The sequence below is a fragment of the Mus musculus genome, chromosome 13, assembly GCF_000001635.26.
Source record: "Mus musculus strain C57BL/6J chromosome 13, GRCm38.p6 C57BL/6J".
NCBI classification, from domain to species: domain Eukaryota; kingdom Metazoa; phylum Chordata; class Mammalia; order Rodentia; family Muridae; genus Mus; species Mus musculus.
In genome coordinates this window covers 93,040,039-93,056,521 of record NC_000079.6, presented here as the reverse complement: position 1 = coordinate 93,056,521, position 16,483 = coordinate 93,040,039, and the positions used below count along the sequence as shown (strand labels likewise).

Sequence of the window (16,483 nt, the reverse complement as noted above, 5' to 3'; positions counted from 1 at the left end):
GCCAGCTTGGACTGCAGAGTGAGACTCTATCCAACAAAATAATTGATTAAAAATGAATTTTCAAAACTTAGCAGTTTGGATGCCCAGGCAGGGTGGGAAATGCTGCCTTTCTTACTCCTCCTACAGAGCCAGCATGCACTCTGTTCACAGTTCACAGAGAGTGGCAATGCCTGGCTGGCTGGATATTGGTGCTGCCAACAGGAATCCAGTAAGAACCAACTGTGTTTTTAAACAACAGTTCATACTTAGCCATCTGCTGTGCACTATGGTGATGGCACCATCCCATGGCTGCTTCCAGGAGTGGGGGCACAGGCTTCCTCCATACTGTTTGTACACAGGCCACCCCCTCCCCAGGACACAGCAGTACAGAGAAGAGCTATTTCACACAATTGTCAGCCTCTCAAGTCATCGTAAGCATGTGTCCCTCCCCTCATGGTCAAGGTACTGGATTATCAAATGACCAGAAAACCTACTTCAAAGTGCTGAAGTGCACGTGTGGTTCGAGGTTCTGTAAACACGGCCAGTCGACTCGTGGATTCTTCACTACCTAGAACTATTGCTCTTAAAAGTTCATTCTTTAATTTTGGACCCATTATATGTGCTTATGGTACAAATTCAAAAGACAAAAAAAAAAAAGGAAGATAGAAAACCTTAACTTTCTTTGTATCTATTCTTTGTCTCTCAATTCCCATCCCCAAAGGTAGCGACTGTCAATCTGAACCTTTCACATAAAAGCATCTATAATTTCCTAACAAATGTCAGCAATCCTACATGTATTCCTACCAGTTTGCTTTTTCTGCACAAAGATATATCTTTATGAGCATTCATATCCACACCCATGGGACTGCCTCAATTTTTAAAAAATTCTTCTGTATTCTATCTTCAGGAAGTTATTGATCCTATTTGATCACTTGAGAAACAGCCTTCCGTTCTCTTCTGTCCCCAGCCATGCTGTGGGGAACAACACCCATGCATGTACAAGTTCACACATCTACAATGTATTTGCAGAATGAATTTCTCAAAATAGCAAGACTGGTCAAAAGGTGTGTGCCTTGAATTTTGGTAGATATGACCAACTTCTTAGGGATTGTTGGGTTTATTCTCTGGCCATCAGTGCATAGGATACTCGAGTCTTCACAACCTTGCCAGTTAGATAGCTGCAAAACACAACTGTAGTTTAAGCCCTTGTTCCTGTCTCTGGGATGATGCCTTTCCATATGGTTTGAGCCACGTGCTTCCTTTTCCTACTATCCCGTCCCATTAGATTGTGATGTTTTCCTTCCTTCCTTCCTTCCTTCCTTCCTTCCTTCCTTCCTTCCTTCCTTCCTTCCTCCCTCCCTCCCTCCCTCCCTCCCTCCCTCCCTCCCTCCCTCCTTCCCCCTCTCTCTCTTTATTTCTCTTTCTTTCTTTCTTTCTTTCTTTCTTTCTTTCTTTCTTTCTTTCTTTCTTTCTTTCTTTCTTTTTCTTTCTTTCTTTCTTTCTTTCTTTCTTTCTTCCTTTCTTTCATGTACTTTGCCTACACATACACCCGTGCATCATCTTCATGTCTAGAGCTCGAGAAGAACAAAAGAGGGGAAGAGGGTACCAGATCTCCTCCAACCAGTAGTAAGACTTTCTTTCTTTCTTTCTTTCTTTCTTTCTTTCTTTCTTTCTTTCTTTTCTTTTCTTTTCTTTTCTTTTCTTTTCTTTCTTTCATGTACTTTGCCTACACATACACCCGTGCATCACCTTCATGTCTAGAGCTCGAGAAGAACAAAAGAGGGGAAGAGGGTACCAGATCTCCTCCAACCAGTAGTAAGACTCCATGGAAGTACTGGGAATTGAACCCAGGTTCTCTGGAAGAGCAAGCAGCCAGTGTTCTTAACCACTGAGCCATCTCTCCAGTTGACGTTTTCTTTCTTATTCATAATGCCCTTTTTTTTTTTTTTAAAGGAAGTTAGCTTCCATGTGTGAGTTTGGAATCTTTTGAAACATATTTTGTCATGAATATTTTAAAATGTTAATTTAGTTGAATTTTTCAATTTCTTTTGAAAAAAAAACTTTCAGGGTTTTTTGGTAATATTTTAAAATGTCTTCTTTCTGAATATATGCATGTATATTGTATATTATATATATATATATATATATATATATATATATATATATATATATATATCTCCTCCCGTTTTCTTAATTTTGTTTAAAAAAATCTGTTTTGTCATTTGGAATTTACTTTGGTAGGAGATATGAATTAGAGATGCCAAACTTTTTTCTTTTTTCTTTTTGGTTGGTTGATTTTTGAAACAGGATCTCACTATATAGTTCCTTCAGGCCTAGAACTTGTAGTATAGACCAGGCTGACCTTGAATTTACTTCAGTTCCCCTGTTTCTGCTTCCCAAGCGATGGGATTACAGGTTACAGGCGTGTACTGACATTCTCAGTTCTCTCTCACGGTAACATGGCTGTCTCAAACAGAAGTTCTCGTTTCTTCTTGTATCTGAACCGCTTACCTGAGAGTCTGTGCACCTGACTGCATTCCTCACCATTCCTGTCCCTCACCTGTCCCTCGGCCCACAGTGTGCCACTGTTTAAGGACCATACTGTTTTCAGGAGGGAGCTTTTCTCTTGAGGATCCTTAGGGAGTGGTGGCCCATTCGTGATATATTTGTTTCATTTCTAGTTTATATTTTTCTTTCAGAGTTAGCTTGTGTAGCTTCCTCCATCAACTGATTCTAACAATTTGTTCTTTTTAGAGAGTGTGTTGAGTTTATTACCTTTGGGAGAATTGAGGGTTCTGTGACATCACGTCTTCCTGCAGAAGAGCTGTGTGTCTCTTAGTAGCATCCACAGACGTCCCTAACATGGACCTTATCTGTGTTCCTCTACACTTTCCTACTTGCTGCTGTTCTCTGATCTTTGGTTCTGTCTTCTGTCTGGCTGTAAATTTTTATGAGTTTTCTAACTCTGCTTTGGTGATGTGGGTGTTGAAGCCTAGGGCTTCAGCATACAAGGCAAGTGTTATAGCACAGAACTCCGTTCTCAGACCCTGGTTTTTCTCATTAGTTTCACACCTAGCTATCCTACTGTATCCTCTCATAGAAAATCTGTAAGCCGATTTCTAGATAAATAGCCATATTTTAACCTCTCTCTCTCTCTCTCTCTCTCTCTCTCTCTCTCTCTCTCTCTCATGACAGGGTTCAAATTAGGCAGGTCTTCCTTACTTAATGGCTTCCACTTGGTTGCTCTTTAATACAACAGAGGAGAAGGAGACAGTGTCCTTCATCCAGGAAGCATCCCTATGGCCTGCCGAGAGACAGGTATCTTCAAAGTCTCTGCTTTATGGCTCAGGAACCTAATAAATAATTGTCCTGCTGCTGGAGAGATGAACCGCAGAGCTCATGGAGCAGTGCTGGGTGCAGCATCCTAAGGCCAGCTTCAGGCTATTCAGTTGTCAATTCACTGTCATGTCAGGAGGCTCACATTGCCTCATCGTGTACTCACCAAGCCATTTCTTTCCACAGCTCTATGTTTCTTATAGGAGAAACCCCACACTCAAGGGCCCAAAGTAACATCATTTGAGCCATTTCTTATTGTCCTTTGAATCTTGTTATTGGTTCTAGACTTTTAATCATAATCAGTTTTCTTACAGATATAACTCCACCAATACTCTCTCTGAGACAATGTCTAACTGTGTAGCACATGCTGGGGCTCAAACTCAGTCTTCCTATCTTAGCCTTTATATTGAGAGTTAAATATGTGCCACCATGCTCAGCTAGCACCCCTTTTAATTAAGGAGCAGCAATGTACTGTGGTTCCATTTGCTTTCTGGTCATTTACTGAAGTTTGCACAGCCTGTGGACCTAAATTATACTTTAATCTAGACCACATTTCTCTTGGATTCGTTGGAAGGCTGACAAGGTTTTGGTTTTGAGGTAATAGAGTCGTAAGTGATGGAAGGGAGAATCTCTTCAGACTGCAACTTTAAGTTTTCATTGCGTTGAAGCTCTGGTGGGATTGACATGGAAGCTTTGGTGATCTCTGGGTAAGGAGACGGGGTGACACACATTTGTACCTGACCTTTGACCTGGTGCTCTCTCCCTGCATACATCTATGTAGCCGTCTAAGGGGTAGGTGCTGTCAGGGTAGGATGCTGTGTTTTGACTTCAGTGCTGTATAATCTTTGGTCTTTATCCAAGCAATGGCATGTGAAGTAGAGTTAATGATATATGTGGCTTTGTGGAATTCGTTCTCCTTGACAGACTTCAGAAATATTCTTGACATTTAACCACTGGGCCATTACAACATAAGACCACTGTGTTGTGTCTGGTCTTTAGAGTTAACACCTTCCTTCCCTACCACTCCCCCTCAGACTTCAGAGTGACAGGGCCCACAAAAGTGATAAGTGATCAATGTATAGTTATTTAATGAGCAAGTGAAGTGTAAAACTCAGATCATGCTGAGCGTGCATATTAAAATAATAATTTTATTGCTGATTGTAAGCTGTGTTTATTTAAAACATTTCTTTGGCTGTCAACTTACATAAGATAAGCCATGTATCTGCCCTAGACTAATATTCTTGATATTAGCTGGGAATTACACTCGCCATGGTAGGACGTGTGTGTTCTCCAATTAACTGTAGGACAGCTAGTCATTAAGGATGGCATGGCTCAATTTCACACACACACACACACACACACACACACACACACACACACACACTCACACACACACACACACACACCCCGCCCCTTTCTCATTGTAGCTAAATATACTGCTCTCCGGAGGCCTAGTCGGGTGGTAGGTCCAGAAATAACAACCAATATCATCTGAGGAGCATGTGCCGTCTGACCTTTTCCAGCCAGGCACAAACTAGCAGACTTGCAGAACTAGCCTGTTCCCTAGCCCCGCCCTCCTGAGGACCACATCTTGAGTTTTTCTGTTTGCAGGCATGGGATGGGGACAGGATTGCATTCCACACAGATACTATTTCTGTTTTGGAGGCATTCTAGGCTCCAGAAGCACTCCCTTAATCTTGGCATTTAGGAGGCAGCAACCAGGAGGATTGTGAATTGGTTTGGGGCCAGCCTGGGCTATGTAGTGGCACTCTTGTCTTTAAGGAAGCAGGAATGAGGATGCCCCAACACTGAGAGCAAGCTAAAGTAGTTTGTTTTCTGAGTCCACAATGCACTTTCCCTTTTTCTGGTTCTCCATGTCATTTTCTACAACAGGTATGGAGGAGAGACCTATGTAAATGTCCCCTGAGGATGGGGGTGTGTGGTTCTAATGTGTTTGCAGCACTTTCATTAATCACAATAACATATTCCTCGTCCCGGGAATGAGAGAGAACAAGGGTATATCATTCTTTTCCCCGAGAGGTCAGAGCATGTCTCTGCTCTAGCAGCCAGGCTAGCAGTAATCCCATCTCAAGTAGCCCAGCTCATAACTCTGCAGGCCAGTCCTAATGTAATCTGAAGGAGAGTGGCCAGAATATCACACAGAAAGAAGCCCAAACCCATCCAGCTCATGGGAAGTCCAGAGAGCCCCACCTCCAAACCCTGACGGTTCTCTGACACGTTTGCTCTGTTACAGACCATATGCAGACTGTGGTCTTTTAGGTACCAGTACCTGCATTTTCTCTTTCATTTAAATGGGCAATTTAGGAATAACAGCAGTTTTGAAGACTTTGGGGGAGGCAACAGTTAGAAATCTCTCCTCTTGCCAAGATTAAGTTTCTTTGAAGAGCTGCAGCTTTTGTCAACCATTTAGATGTTGGCTTGTCCAGGTATAAAGACATTGTAGAGCACCCTCAGGTTTCCACAGCTTAGTCTGTGGGTAAGAAATGGAGGTGCTTTGTATTGGAAATTGACTTACCATTGTCTTACCCCAAAACTGCACTGGACCCAAATCAATTAAAAAAACCAATGTGTTCTTGGAGAGCTCTCATTAACCACAAGATCGCTAGTATTCTTTTTTTTCTTTTTCCTGAGTTTTTTTCAAAATGATGTCTGGTTTTTGTCTTGAAGAATCTTCTAGAAGATCTATACTGAATAAAATATGATTGGAAATAGAAACAATTCAGTGAAGTAATTTTAGTGGACAGTGTTTTTGTTTGTTTGTTTGTTTGTTTGTTTTAAAGAATCTGTCTTGCTAAGTCCACTAATTAGAAAAGAAAATAACTTACCTGTTGGTAGTGAAAGATGTGGTTTCCCTACAGAAGTGAAATCTTAATCACACAACATAATGCTCAGACTTATCGTCCCTTTGTATTTAGATCTTTCTCTGGAATTAAAGGACTCCAGCTCAAGGTTAACCTCCCTCCCAACGACAATTACTTCTTCTATGTGAGAGCCACCAATGCCTCTGGGACGAGTGAACAGAGTGAAGCTGCCCTCATCTCCACCAGAGGTAACTTTCTGCTTTGTGCAGAGCCAGGATGTCTGGGCATTTCTGTTCCCTCTCTTCTGACATTCAGAGGAGACTCCTAACACAACTTTAGAAAGTTGCAGCTTGCCATTGGGGAGTGGGCTTGTCATGACCCAGCATCAGCCTGCCATTGGGGAGGGCTTGTCATGACCCAGCATCAAGACGTCTCTTTTATTTCTATTCTTCATAGGTTCCCAAGCTTTGCTGCGCTTAACAACTAGTCAGGGTGCTTAAAACACTTATGCCCTGGCCTCACCCCAGAGGAATGGACTTATGTGCTCTGGAGATGGGCTGGAACATGTGTGGGCTTAGAAATATTCTCAGGTGCTTTGCGATTCACCCGCAATGCACTCTAAAGTTTGGGTGTGGGATATCTGTAATGATCTTCTCATTCTGTTATCCTTTGAACTCCATGACAAGCTTCCAGTTTTGTATTACTTATCCTAGTTTGTGCTAATTAGTATTTGTCATATGAATGAACAAATGAATAATTCAAATAAGTGCTAAAACAGTTAAGTGACATTTGGGGAAAAATCCCCAGAAAATATTAACAAAAAATCATTCGGCTGTTTTAGGTTATGAGGATTGAGAAGTGGGAAGGTGGTCGTTATGTTGCCTTATCCTAGACCCACAGATGGCACAAAATTGAGGGGGCAGGGCACATTAATTTACCATGCTGTTCCCTGTTTGAGATGTCAGTTGGTCTGCCTATCTGGGAGGGTTTCTCCATCTTAGAACACTGCTTGCATATTCCATCACTGGAGTCTCTATCTCTACAGGCTATTCTAATATTCCAATTTTAAATCACACTTGGATCTTAGGGTGTCTTGTCCATGTAGATATTCAGATTCAGTTTGTCCAGGGTAGGGCTTGCCATTTCCAGGTGATGTGGACACTATAAAGAGCATACTTTGCCTAGTGTAGAATCCAGCTCTGTGGGCCCACCTATAGTAGCAGGTGGGCGTGACCAGTCCAGGCCTTCCGCAAATGCTTGCTCATGAACGGCGGTTCAGTTGTTCATGGGTGTACAAAGTCAGGATGTTTGACTTCAGGAGAATGCGAGCCTAGACTTTGAAATGTATGGATTGACCTAGTGCTTGGCACTGTGACAATGTTGTCACCTTCTTTTCTTAACTGTCATAGGAACTAGATTCCTCTTATTGAGAGAAACAGCTCACCCAGCTCTCCAGATCTCCGCGAACGGGACGGTGATCAGCTTCTCTGAGAGGAGACGGCTGACGGAGTAAGTAGAAGGAAGCACAGCTGGCCTGATGCTCAGCACTAGAGGGTCAGTCTCCCCAGTGCCTTATCAGCCGAGTGCATCCTTGGTCTAATGAGCTTGCTCAGCTACGGGGTGCATATAAATATGTGTGCAGCAGTGAGGTCTGGAGTGGCACACACAGCCCACAACTTGGAGCAAGTGTCAATATTTTTATCAGAACCGCAAGCGCAGGTGGTTTGGGTTGAAACACTGGCTGCTTTAAGATATTAGCTCTGGTTCAGTGAAAAACACAATCCAGAAATGATTGATTCTGTTGTTTCAGTAGCAGCCCAGGTATCAAGGATTTGGAGAGGAGTAGGATGGTTTATTGAGTTCTTACTCCTGGTCACAGAAGCTTGCACCCCAGAAGCTTCCACAAAAGGGAAGGAGCAACTTCAAAGACAACAGGAACCAAACGCATGGGGTGGGTGGGCAATTGGCCTTTCTCTCTCTCTCTCTTGCTCTCTCTCTCTGTCTGTCTGTCTGTCTGTCTCTGTCTGTCTCTGTCTTTATCTATCTTCCTCTGTCCCTCTACCCGTTTCTCTCTCAGCTATTTTGAGGGTTTACATGGCCAAGTGGGAGAAAGTATGAGCAAAGCTTTTGAAACAATGCTGCACAGGACACTGATATGTGCAGGTGTAGGCTGTCAGCAGGCACAACTGTGACACATTCACTCCAGTCCCTGGGAACCTGCATGCACTCTGGTCCAATCTTGGTGCTTGACGGTCCACTGCCACATTTAGGTGTTGTTTCTGGAAATGGCCAAGTCTTTTGTGGACCCCAGAACCTCTGATCTGTATCTATGAAGCTGTTTACCCACCATTTAATTGCTGCACTGCAGTCCTGTCTTATGCCACTTTAAATTCCCAGAATCTAGCATGGGGATTGAAACACTGTAGATGCTAAAAATACTTCCACTCATGTATTGTAAAAATAAGTTTAAAAAAATTGAAGAATAGATGGGGTGGGGCTGGAGAGATGCTCAGTGGTTAAGAGAACCTGCTGCTCTTGTAGAAGACCTGAGTTAGGTTTCCCGCACCCATATTGGGCAGCTCACAACTGCCTGCAACTCCAGCTCCTGGGGAATTGATGCCCCCTTCTGGCCTCATAGGCACCTGCACTTGTGTTCAATCAGACACATACACATAATTTTAAAAAAATCTTTAAAAAAAGAGAGAAAGAAATGAGCATGGGGTCCTCAATGGAGGAGTTAGAGAAAGGACTGAAGGAGCTGAAGGGGTTTGCAACCCCATAGGAAGAACAACAATATCAACCAACCAGAACCCCCCAGAGCTTCCAGGAACTCAACCACCAACCAAAGAATGCACATGGAGGGACCCATGACTCCAGCTGCATATGTAGCAGAGGATGGCCTTATCTGGCATCAATGGGAGGGGAGGCCCTTGATCCTGTGGAGGCTTGATGCTCCAGAATAGGGGAATGCCAGGGCACTGAGACAGGAGTGGGTGGGTGGGTAGGGGAGCACCCTCATAGAGGCAGGGGAGAAGGGGGAGGATATAAGGAGTTTGTGGAGGGGAAACTGGGAAGGGAATATAACATTTGAAATGTCAATAAATAAAATAACTAATTAAAAATGAAAAAATCTTTAGAAAAAGAAATAAATGGATTTCTTTAAAAAAAAGAATAATAAAAAAGTAGACTGAAGTTGCTAGAGTTCATAGGTACTATCTGATAGAAGCTGGGATGTACTTTATAGAACCTTGTTTGTTTATTATTAGTATGAAAATTAACTCATAAATATCACAAAGCCTGGCTTTGTTCCAGGGAGTGAAGGCTTGTCAGTGGGAACCTCTCTGAGATGAAGTTATTGGGTAAAGACATAGAGCAAGTGAAATACATTTCCTTGCATTAACCATTTTTGATCGATTCAAGGGTAGAGTGTGCTGACTGAATATTAACGATATGAAGTTAAAAAGTCCTCCTTGCTGGCTCAGCCATTTTCCAGCAAAACTAAGCTGCCCATAAACACGGTCAGTTGTCCACGGTTGGAAGTGGCCGGGCTCATTTCACCGTGTTCTTTATCAAAATAGCTACAGCCAGGCAGGAAGAGGCCTTGAACTCACCTTCCAGAGGCCTCTCCAGTCCATGAAGACTGTGGCGCACCTCCCCCAGAGCCACTGGTCATGATGCTCTCTGTTCTATACTCTGAGATGACCTTGCCAGCTGTCGTGACATTTAAAAGCTGTGTCCCATGGGACTTCTGTCACAAGGAAGGTCAGCGCATACTGGAACTCAGTTCTAGAAGGTTTGAGAGACTGAACTTGATTGTGCGCACCTGTAATCTCGGCGTGCGGGTGGCTGAGGCAGGTGGATTACGTGGTTTGAGAGGAGCCTGTGCTATATAGTGAGCCCAGGAGTCAACATACAAACTGAAACATTTTGGAGATTCCATTTTTATTTTTGCAGTTTTTGAAAGAAGAGAACTTTGAAAGCCATGTTATCCTATCTGCCTCTTACATTCTTTTTATTTCTCTGAGAGCAGAGGTTATAGTGTTTCTTTAATCTCCTTCTTGTCTATGCCAGTCATTTCCTGGTTCTCAGACCCCTTAAGAGACACAATGCATCATATGCACGTGCTATAAGGCAGTGGGCATATATCAAATGGATGCTGGAGGTCGGTAAATCCTGGGGCAATCTGGCCAGGGTTAGGAGCATAAAGAACAGATGGAGTCTTTAACCACCTGGCAGCAGTTTATGAAGATGGACCCCTGCCTAAAGGACATATAAGGTTGATGTTTATGAGGTAAAGGCTGGTGATTCCTGTGATAAGCTTCATCTGGTCAACTCTGCTTGCAGGATCCCCTCAGTGCTGGGTGAGGAGCTGCCTGCCTGCGGCCAGCATTACTGGGAAACCACCGTCGCAGACAGTCCAGCCTATCGACTCGGCATCTGCACCAGCTCAGCTGTGAGGGCTGGTGCCCTGGGACAAGGGGAGACCTCATGGTACATGCACTGCTCTGAGCCACAGAGGTAAGCTGGAGCACTGCCTCTCCTAACTCAAAATGAAGATCGGTTACCATGTCTAGGCAGGGACCCCTGAAGGACCCAATGAACAGCTTCCCATATCCCTGCCCAAGATCCAAACTAAGCAAGACAGTAACCATGAGGGTGTGGTGGTTAGGACATCACCCCGGTTACCACATAAACTAGATAAGAGGATGCCGTATATTCAACCTCATTACCACACAGGCTTAGCCACCCAGAGCCATGGCATGTGCTTGGGAGAGACAGAGAAAGGTGTATGCCCTCTCACCAGCCTCAACAAAGAGACAGGGAGAGGAAGAGTCAGGTGGGCCCTTTTCCCTTCTCCACATATCCCATGAGAGAAATCCCGCAGTGGGGCTCAGAGCACTCCCTCTGCAGAGAAGGAATTGCAGGGGTGTGAGAGAGAGGTGGCTTCCCAAATCTCTGACCAGCACCTGCTTATAACAGAAGCTGACAAACTAGCATGCAGGCCACACCTGATCCCATGCTTGCCTTTCTGTAAAGTTTTAGTAGAAAACAGTCATGGTCATTTATTTACATATTATCTATGGCTACTTTTGCACTGACAATGGCAGATTGGACAGAGACTGAATAGCTATCACATGCCAAGGTATTTTTGTCTCTTTATAGGTAAGTTTGCCAAACCTTGGTCTCTACTATTCGTTGTTTGGTGGGTGAATATTCAAAGCCAGTGCTCAGGTGAACATGCTGTGATCTCAGCATGCTTACGGTAGGATCTGATTTTTGTCCTGGCTTTATCTTTGATTCTTCCCCCTATTGGTTCCTCTCCATGAGTTGGTTAGCCCCTGGAGCAATTCTTTATGCAATTCTCGTCCAGGGTTGTGGCCTGGGCTGCTATCTTTTGGGGCTGTAGGATCATGTAAAATCAGAGTTGAGGAAGAGCCTTGGCATTGTAATATGTCTCCCAAGTGGCAGACATTATTCAAATGCACGGCTTTAAAAGGGAAGCCGTCCTTCAGTGCTCCCAAGAGCTCTCAGCAGAGGCCCTGAGACTGAGCATCTCATGTCTTCAGTTACACAGCTCTCCCCATGTCTCACCTGACAGTTTGATTCTCTGAAATGGTTCATGAGAATGCCATCTCCAAGTGCAGTTTAAAGTCTCATTTCATCAAGTCAGAGCAATTATGATTAATTGATATTCAGTGCTGAGTTATGCTTAAGGACTCAGCCCTGCCCAGAGTTTAAAATCATTTAAACCTAGAGTTTACAGTGGGCAAATTATGGGAGCTCAACATTGGTATTAATTCATTTTAAAAATTCTTTAAGGTTAGGCAGATGGTTCATTGGGTGAACGGGCTTGCCGTGCCAGCCTGGCCAACTCAATTCCATCTCTGGAGTCCACTGTAAAAGGAAAGAACCAATCGCCAAAGCTCTGCTCTGGCCTCCAGTGTGAACATGGGCACACGTGCCCAGGAACCACGAATTCCTAGAATTCACTTTATAGAAAACACAATTGTGACAAGTCCTCCCTACAGCCTTGGTCATTGGTTCTTTCAGTGTGAGTTTCTGGGAGACAAATATACACAGCATAGCTGTGTGATCACAGTGCAGAGACCAGCCCCTGGTGCCTTTATTTCATGGTCCGATGGTGCCACATGAGGCACCTGTGGCCTTTAGGATTCTGGAGAGTGGCACAGCATGCCTGCCTGTGGTTCTCAGTTTTCTAGTTCAGTGATTTCAAACCAGCTTTATGACTTTTCATTGAACCTAAGCATGAAGATGGTCTTAGGAGATACCAGGGGTTCCATTCTTGGTCCTTCCTAACTTTGCTGTACCAGTTCAAGGCCACTCACATCCTTTTCCAGTCAGCCTGTCTGTGTCTAAGCTGCCTCTCCTGCCATACCTAGAGAGTGCTTTTAACATTATTTTATCCCATGCCCTCCTTTCTTCTAAAAGCAATCCACAAATAGTAGATTCAGAACTTAGGGTGGAGGGGCAGTCACAGGACCCAGGCAAGAAGGGAAACCAAAAAGTAGTGACCAGGCTAGGAACAGAGGAGCCCAGAGAAAAGTTATCTTCAGTGTAAAAAATGAAGGGGGAGTCCGGCTCCACTGGAATCAGCTTGAGTTCAGGGTGATGGGAGCCCCAGGGCAGGCAGTTTGAGAGTCAGAGGCAGGCTTCTGGATGGTTCTTGTTTGAATAGAGGCAAGCATTTCCAAATAGGAACAGCCAAAAACTGGTCATGGGGGTGGGTTGGGGCCACACCCAAGCAAAACTAAAGAAAACCAACTCCAGCATAGGAATGCTTCGTTTCATGGCTTCTTTCCCTGGTTTCTTGGCCTGTGTGACCATTAGACCATGGTGGTGACAAGGCACAGCAGAGGAAGACAGTTTGCCTCATCAAGGCTGGTGAGCAAAAGGAAAGGGAGGAGTCATGGCCTCAGTACCCGCTTCAGAGAGAGTCTTCCTTAGTGGCCTAACTTCCTCCTTAAGGAATCCACCATCTCCCGTTGCACAGGCTGCTGACCAGGGCCATAGCACATGGGCCTGAGGGGGCATGGCCTGTGATAACCACGTCAATTCCACTTAATAGTTCCATGAGGAGTGGGTTGCTAGGAAGGAAATGGCAGAAGCAGGGATGTATTCTAGATCCCTTGGGACTAATGGAATGAAAACTTTAAGGGTCTTTCCCTCTTGTCTCCACAGTGGGGACTGCCTCGGGACTGACTGGTGACTGGCCTTTGGGGGATAGGGACTTTTAAATCCATAGGTAAAGGGCATCAGCTCATTGGGTCATTCCAAACCCCGTAGACCAGTGGTACTCAACCTGTGGATCATGGCCCCTTTGGGGAGTCAAACAACCCTTTTATAGGGGTCACCATTGGAAAACACAGATATTTACAGTAAGAGTCATAGCAGCAGTAAAGTTATAGTTACAAAGTAGCAATGAAAATAATTTTGTGATTGGGGGGAGGGGTCACCACAACATGAGGAACTGTATTAAAGGGTCATGACATTAGGACAGTTGAGAACTCCTGCTCTAGACCTGTGTTGTACAATAGTATCTTCTACAATAATAGAAAAATGGTGCCTTTACAGCTTACTTGTATTGTGGCTGGTAAGGCTGAAAGTCTGAATTTATACATTGTTAAACGTTCATTTTCATTTAAGTCCATATTTGGGACTCTATTCAAACAAGAATCACTCAGAATACCAAGTTTTGTTTTTGATTTTTTTTTAGGTTTTTTTGAGACAGGGTTTCTCTGTGTAGCCCTGGCTGTCCTGGAACTCACTCTGTAGACCAGGCTGGCCTTGAACTCAGAAATCCGCCTGCCTCTGCCTCCCAAGTGCTGGGATTAAAGGCATGTGCCATCACTGCCCGGCTTTAGAATCCCAGTCTCAACCTTTGTGCTCCTGGAACTGCTGAGCTGGGGTTTCTGCGACCTTGAATACCTTGCTGCAATCCATGATCAGTGCTGCATGTCCTCTCCAGCCCACCAAGCAGACGGGGATTACTCTCTCCCACATCCATGCCTCTTCTGTTGCCTTGTTCTGTCCCTGCTGCTCTCTCTGTTGAGCTGTCTCCTTCCTCTTCCCACCCACTCCTGTCCTGCCCATCCCTGATGGCCTAATGTGATTTTGTCTGTCCCCACACCCTCAGAGGGCCCAGATAGGACCGGGGTACACAGACATGCCCATGTATCACGTGTGAGTGCATTTGTATTGGACAGAGACACTGAAGGCAACCCAGTCCAGCTGTAAGGCTGCTGAAAACTTGAGATAAAATGGAAAACTTGGTCTGGGCAGAGGGGGCTTATTCAAAGCTTGAAGTTAGCAAAAACTAATGGCATTGTTCTTGAATTTCATAAAGGCCCTTATGTAAGTTACCTATAAATCTTTAAAACTGTAAAATTAATACGTTGTATGGAAGGCAAGCCCACAGCACTGTTTAAATACATGGCAGCCTCAAAGGAGTTTTATTCAAAAGAATGACACACCATGAATGCGGCAGTTAAAACATGTGGGCAGCCGGGAAAGAATTAGATTGTGGAGAAAAATCACAAGGGAGGCGCATGCTGGTTATTCTGGGACTGCCCCCTGAGACGGAAGGGACAGAACGATTAAAGCTCACCTCTGCGGGGGCCGGGCCACACACTTTAGCATCTGGAAGGACTCCGGCAAAAGTACTTAGGACAACATTAGTGCATCTCATTACTGTGAACTGAACTGACGAAGTGAGACCTTTCCTAGTGATTTTTTTTTTCTTATGAAATCCTAAGGACTTCCAGAGATTTTAAAAACTGAATTTTTCCACTCTGTTTCATTTCAGATACACATTTTTCTACAGTGGCATTGTGAGTGAGGTGCACGCAACCGAGCGTCCAGCCAGAGTGGGCATTCTGCTGGACTATACCAACCAGAGACTTCTGTTTATAAACGCCGAGAGTGGACAGCTGCTCTTCATCGTGAGGCACAGGTTCAACGAGGGCGTGCATCCCGCCTTTGCCTTGGAGAAGCCTGGGAGATGTACTCTGCACCTGGGCTTAGAGCCCCCAGACTCTGTCAGGCACAAGTGATCCTGGGCATTCAGAGTTTATCAGAATATGAGCAAGAGTTGGGGGTCAGACCTATCATTCTGTCTCTCAGGCAATGTGCATTATTTAGATAGTCTCCCACACACCTGCACTGACGGGAGCTCCGGGTGCCGCAGTCAGCATGAGAGCAGAGCCAGGGACCCCGTGCCTCATGGAGCAGTGTGTGAGTGGAGGGGCGGAAACACAGCCTTCACCCTTGGTTCACAGTTGGAGTTGTTTCCTAAAGTCAAAGGATTTATACTTGACCTGAACCAAACCCCGAGAAAAGGACTGTGTCTGCTCTGTTGGTCGAATTCCCCAGTGGCTAAGTCAGAGGGGGGGGAGATGTGTCCCTGGCACACCTCTTACTAAGGGACGTCGACTTTTTTCACAAGAAAATGTCACCTTACTTCACTAGAGGATAATGAACCCTAGTCATTAGAGGAAATGTTTTAGCTGATCTAAATTTACAATGAATTCTTTTATTATCACATGTGCTGTAGAATGTAAGCCTCTCTTCTCTGAAAGTTTAAATGTAGAAAAGTAATAGATATCAGAGATTTCCATTTTGTTAAATAAATGGCTAGCATCTTATAAAATAAAATCTATTGTGTGAACTTTATTGCACATAACTTATCAGCCAGTCATCTCTGGCCCAGGACACAGTGGAGAGAAAACGACTGTCACATTCCAGAGGGCAATGCGACTATTGACTCTGATTAGATAGTTTCGCACACAGGCTCCCAGTCCATACACCCATACAGTTGTCCATAAAGTTATCATCGGGAGCTGTGCATCTCTTTTTATGAAAAATATGCTTATTTATTTTTTTAGGTATTGTACTGAAAATTCCTAAAGTATGTATGCAAATTTGATGAATTTGGAAGGCACGCTGATTGGTCTTTTTTCAGTGATGGGAGCATCTTAATCATATTTAAGATTTTCTGTTAGTATTCTCTCCTTCCTTCCTCCCTCACTCCTTTCTTCCCTCCCTCCTCCCTTTCCCCCCCCCCAATAGGATCTCATTATGTAGTCCTGGCTGGTGTGGAATTCACTATGGAGACCAGGCTAGCCTCATACATACACAGAGATCTGCCTGCCTCTGCCTTCTGAGGGCTGGGATTAGAAACATGGGCCTCCATGCTTGGCAGTTCAGTTATTTTCTTGACTTGAGAAATAACATGCTACTTTTTGGGTTACATTTTAAAGTATGTTCTTTTAATAGCTAGGAAATTTGGTCTGGATCTGCCCCGGCCTTATACAGCCCCTTGAAAAAAA

The 16,483-nt window shown here is 44.3% G+C and overlaps 1 protein-coding gene across 1 annotated transcript in view; it reads left to right on the top strand.

Annotated features, from left to right (window-relative positions):
• The window catches only part of Cmya5 (cardiomyopathy associated 5), a 104,012-nt gene extending 88,203 nt beyond the window's left edge, over nucleotides 1–15,809 (top strand). The window contains exons 10-13 of the mRNA NM_023821.3: nucleotides 6,252–6,385; nucleotides 7,547–7,646; nucleotides 10,482–10,655; nucleotides 14,962–15,809. Coding sequence (NP_076310.2) covers nucleotides 6,252–6,385; nucleotides 7,547–7,646; nucleotides 10,482–10,655; nucleotides 14,962–15,208 — 655 coding nt within the window. The 3' untranslated portion in view covers nucleotides 15,209–15,809. The remainder of the gene's footprint in view (nucleotides 1–6,251; nucleotides 6,386–7,546; nucleotides 7,647–10,481; nucleotides 10,656–14,961) is intronic.
• The last annotated feature ends 674 nt before the right edge of the window (nucleotides 15,810–16,483 follow it).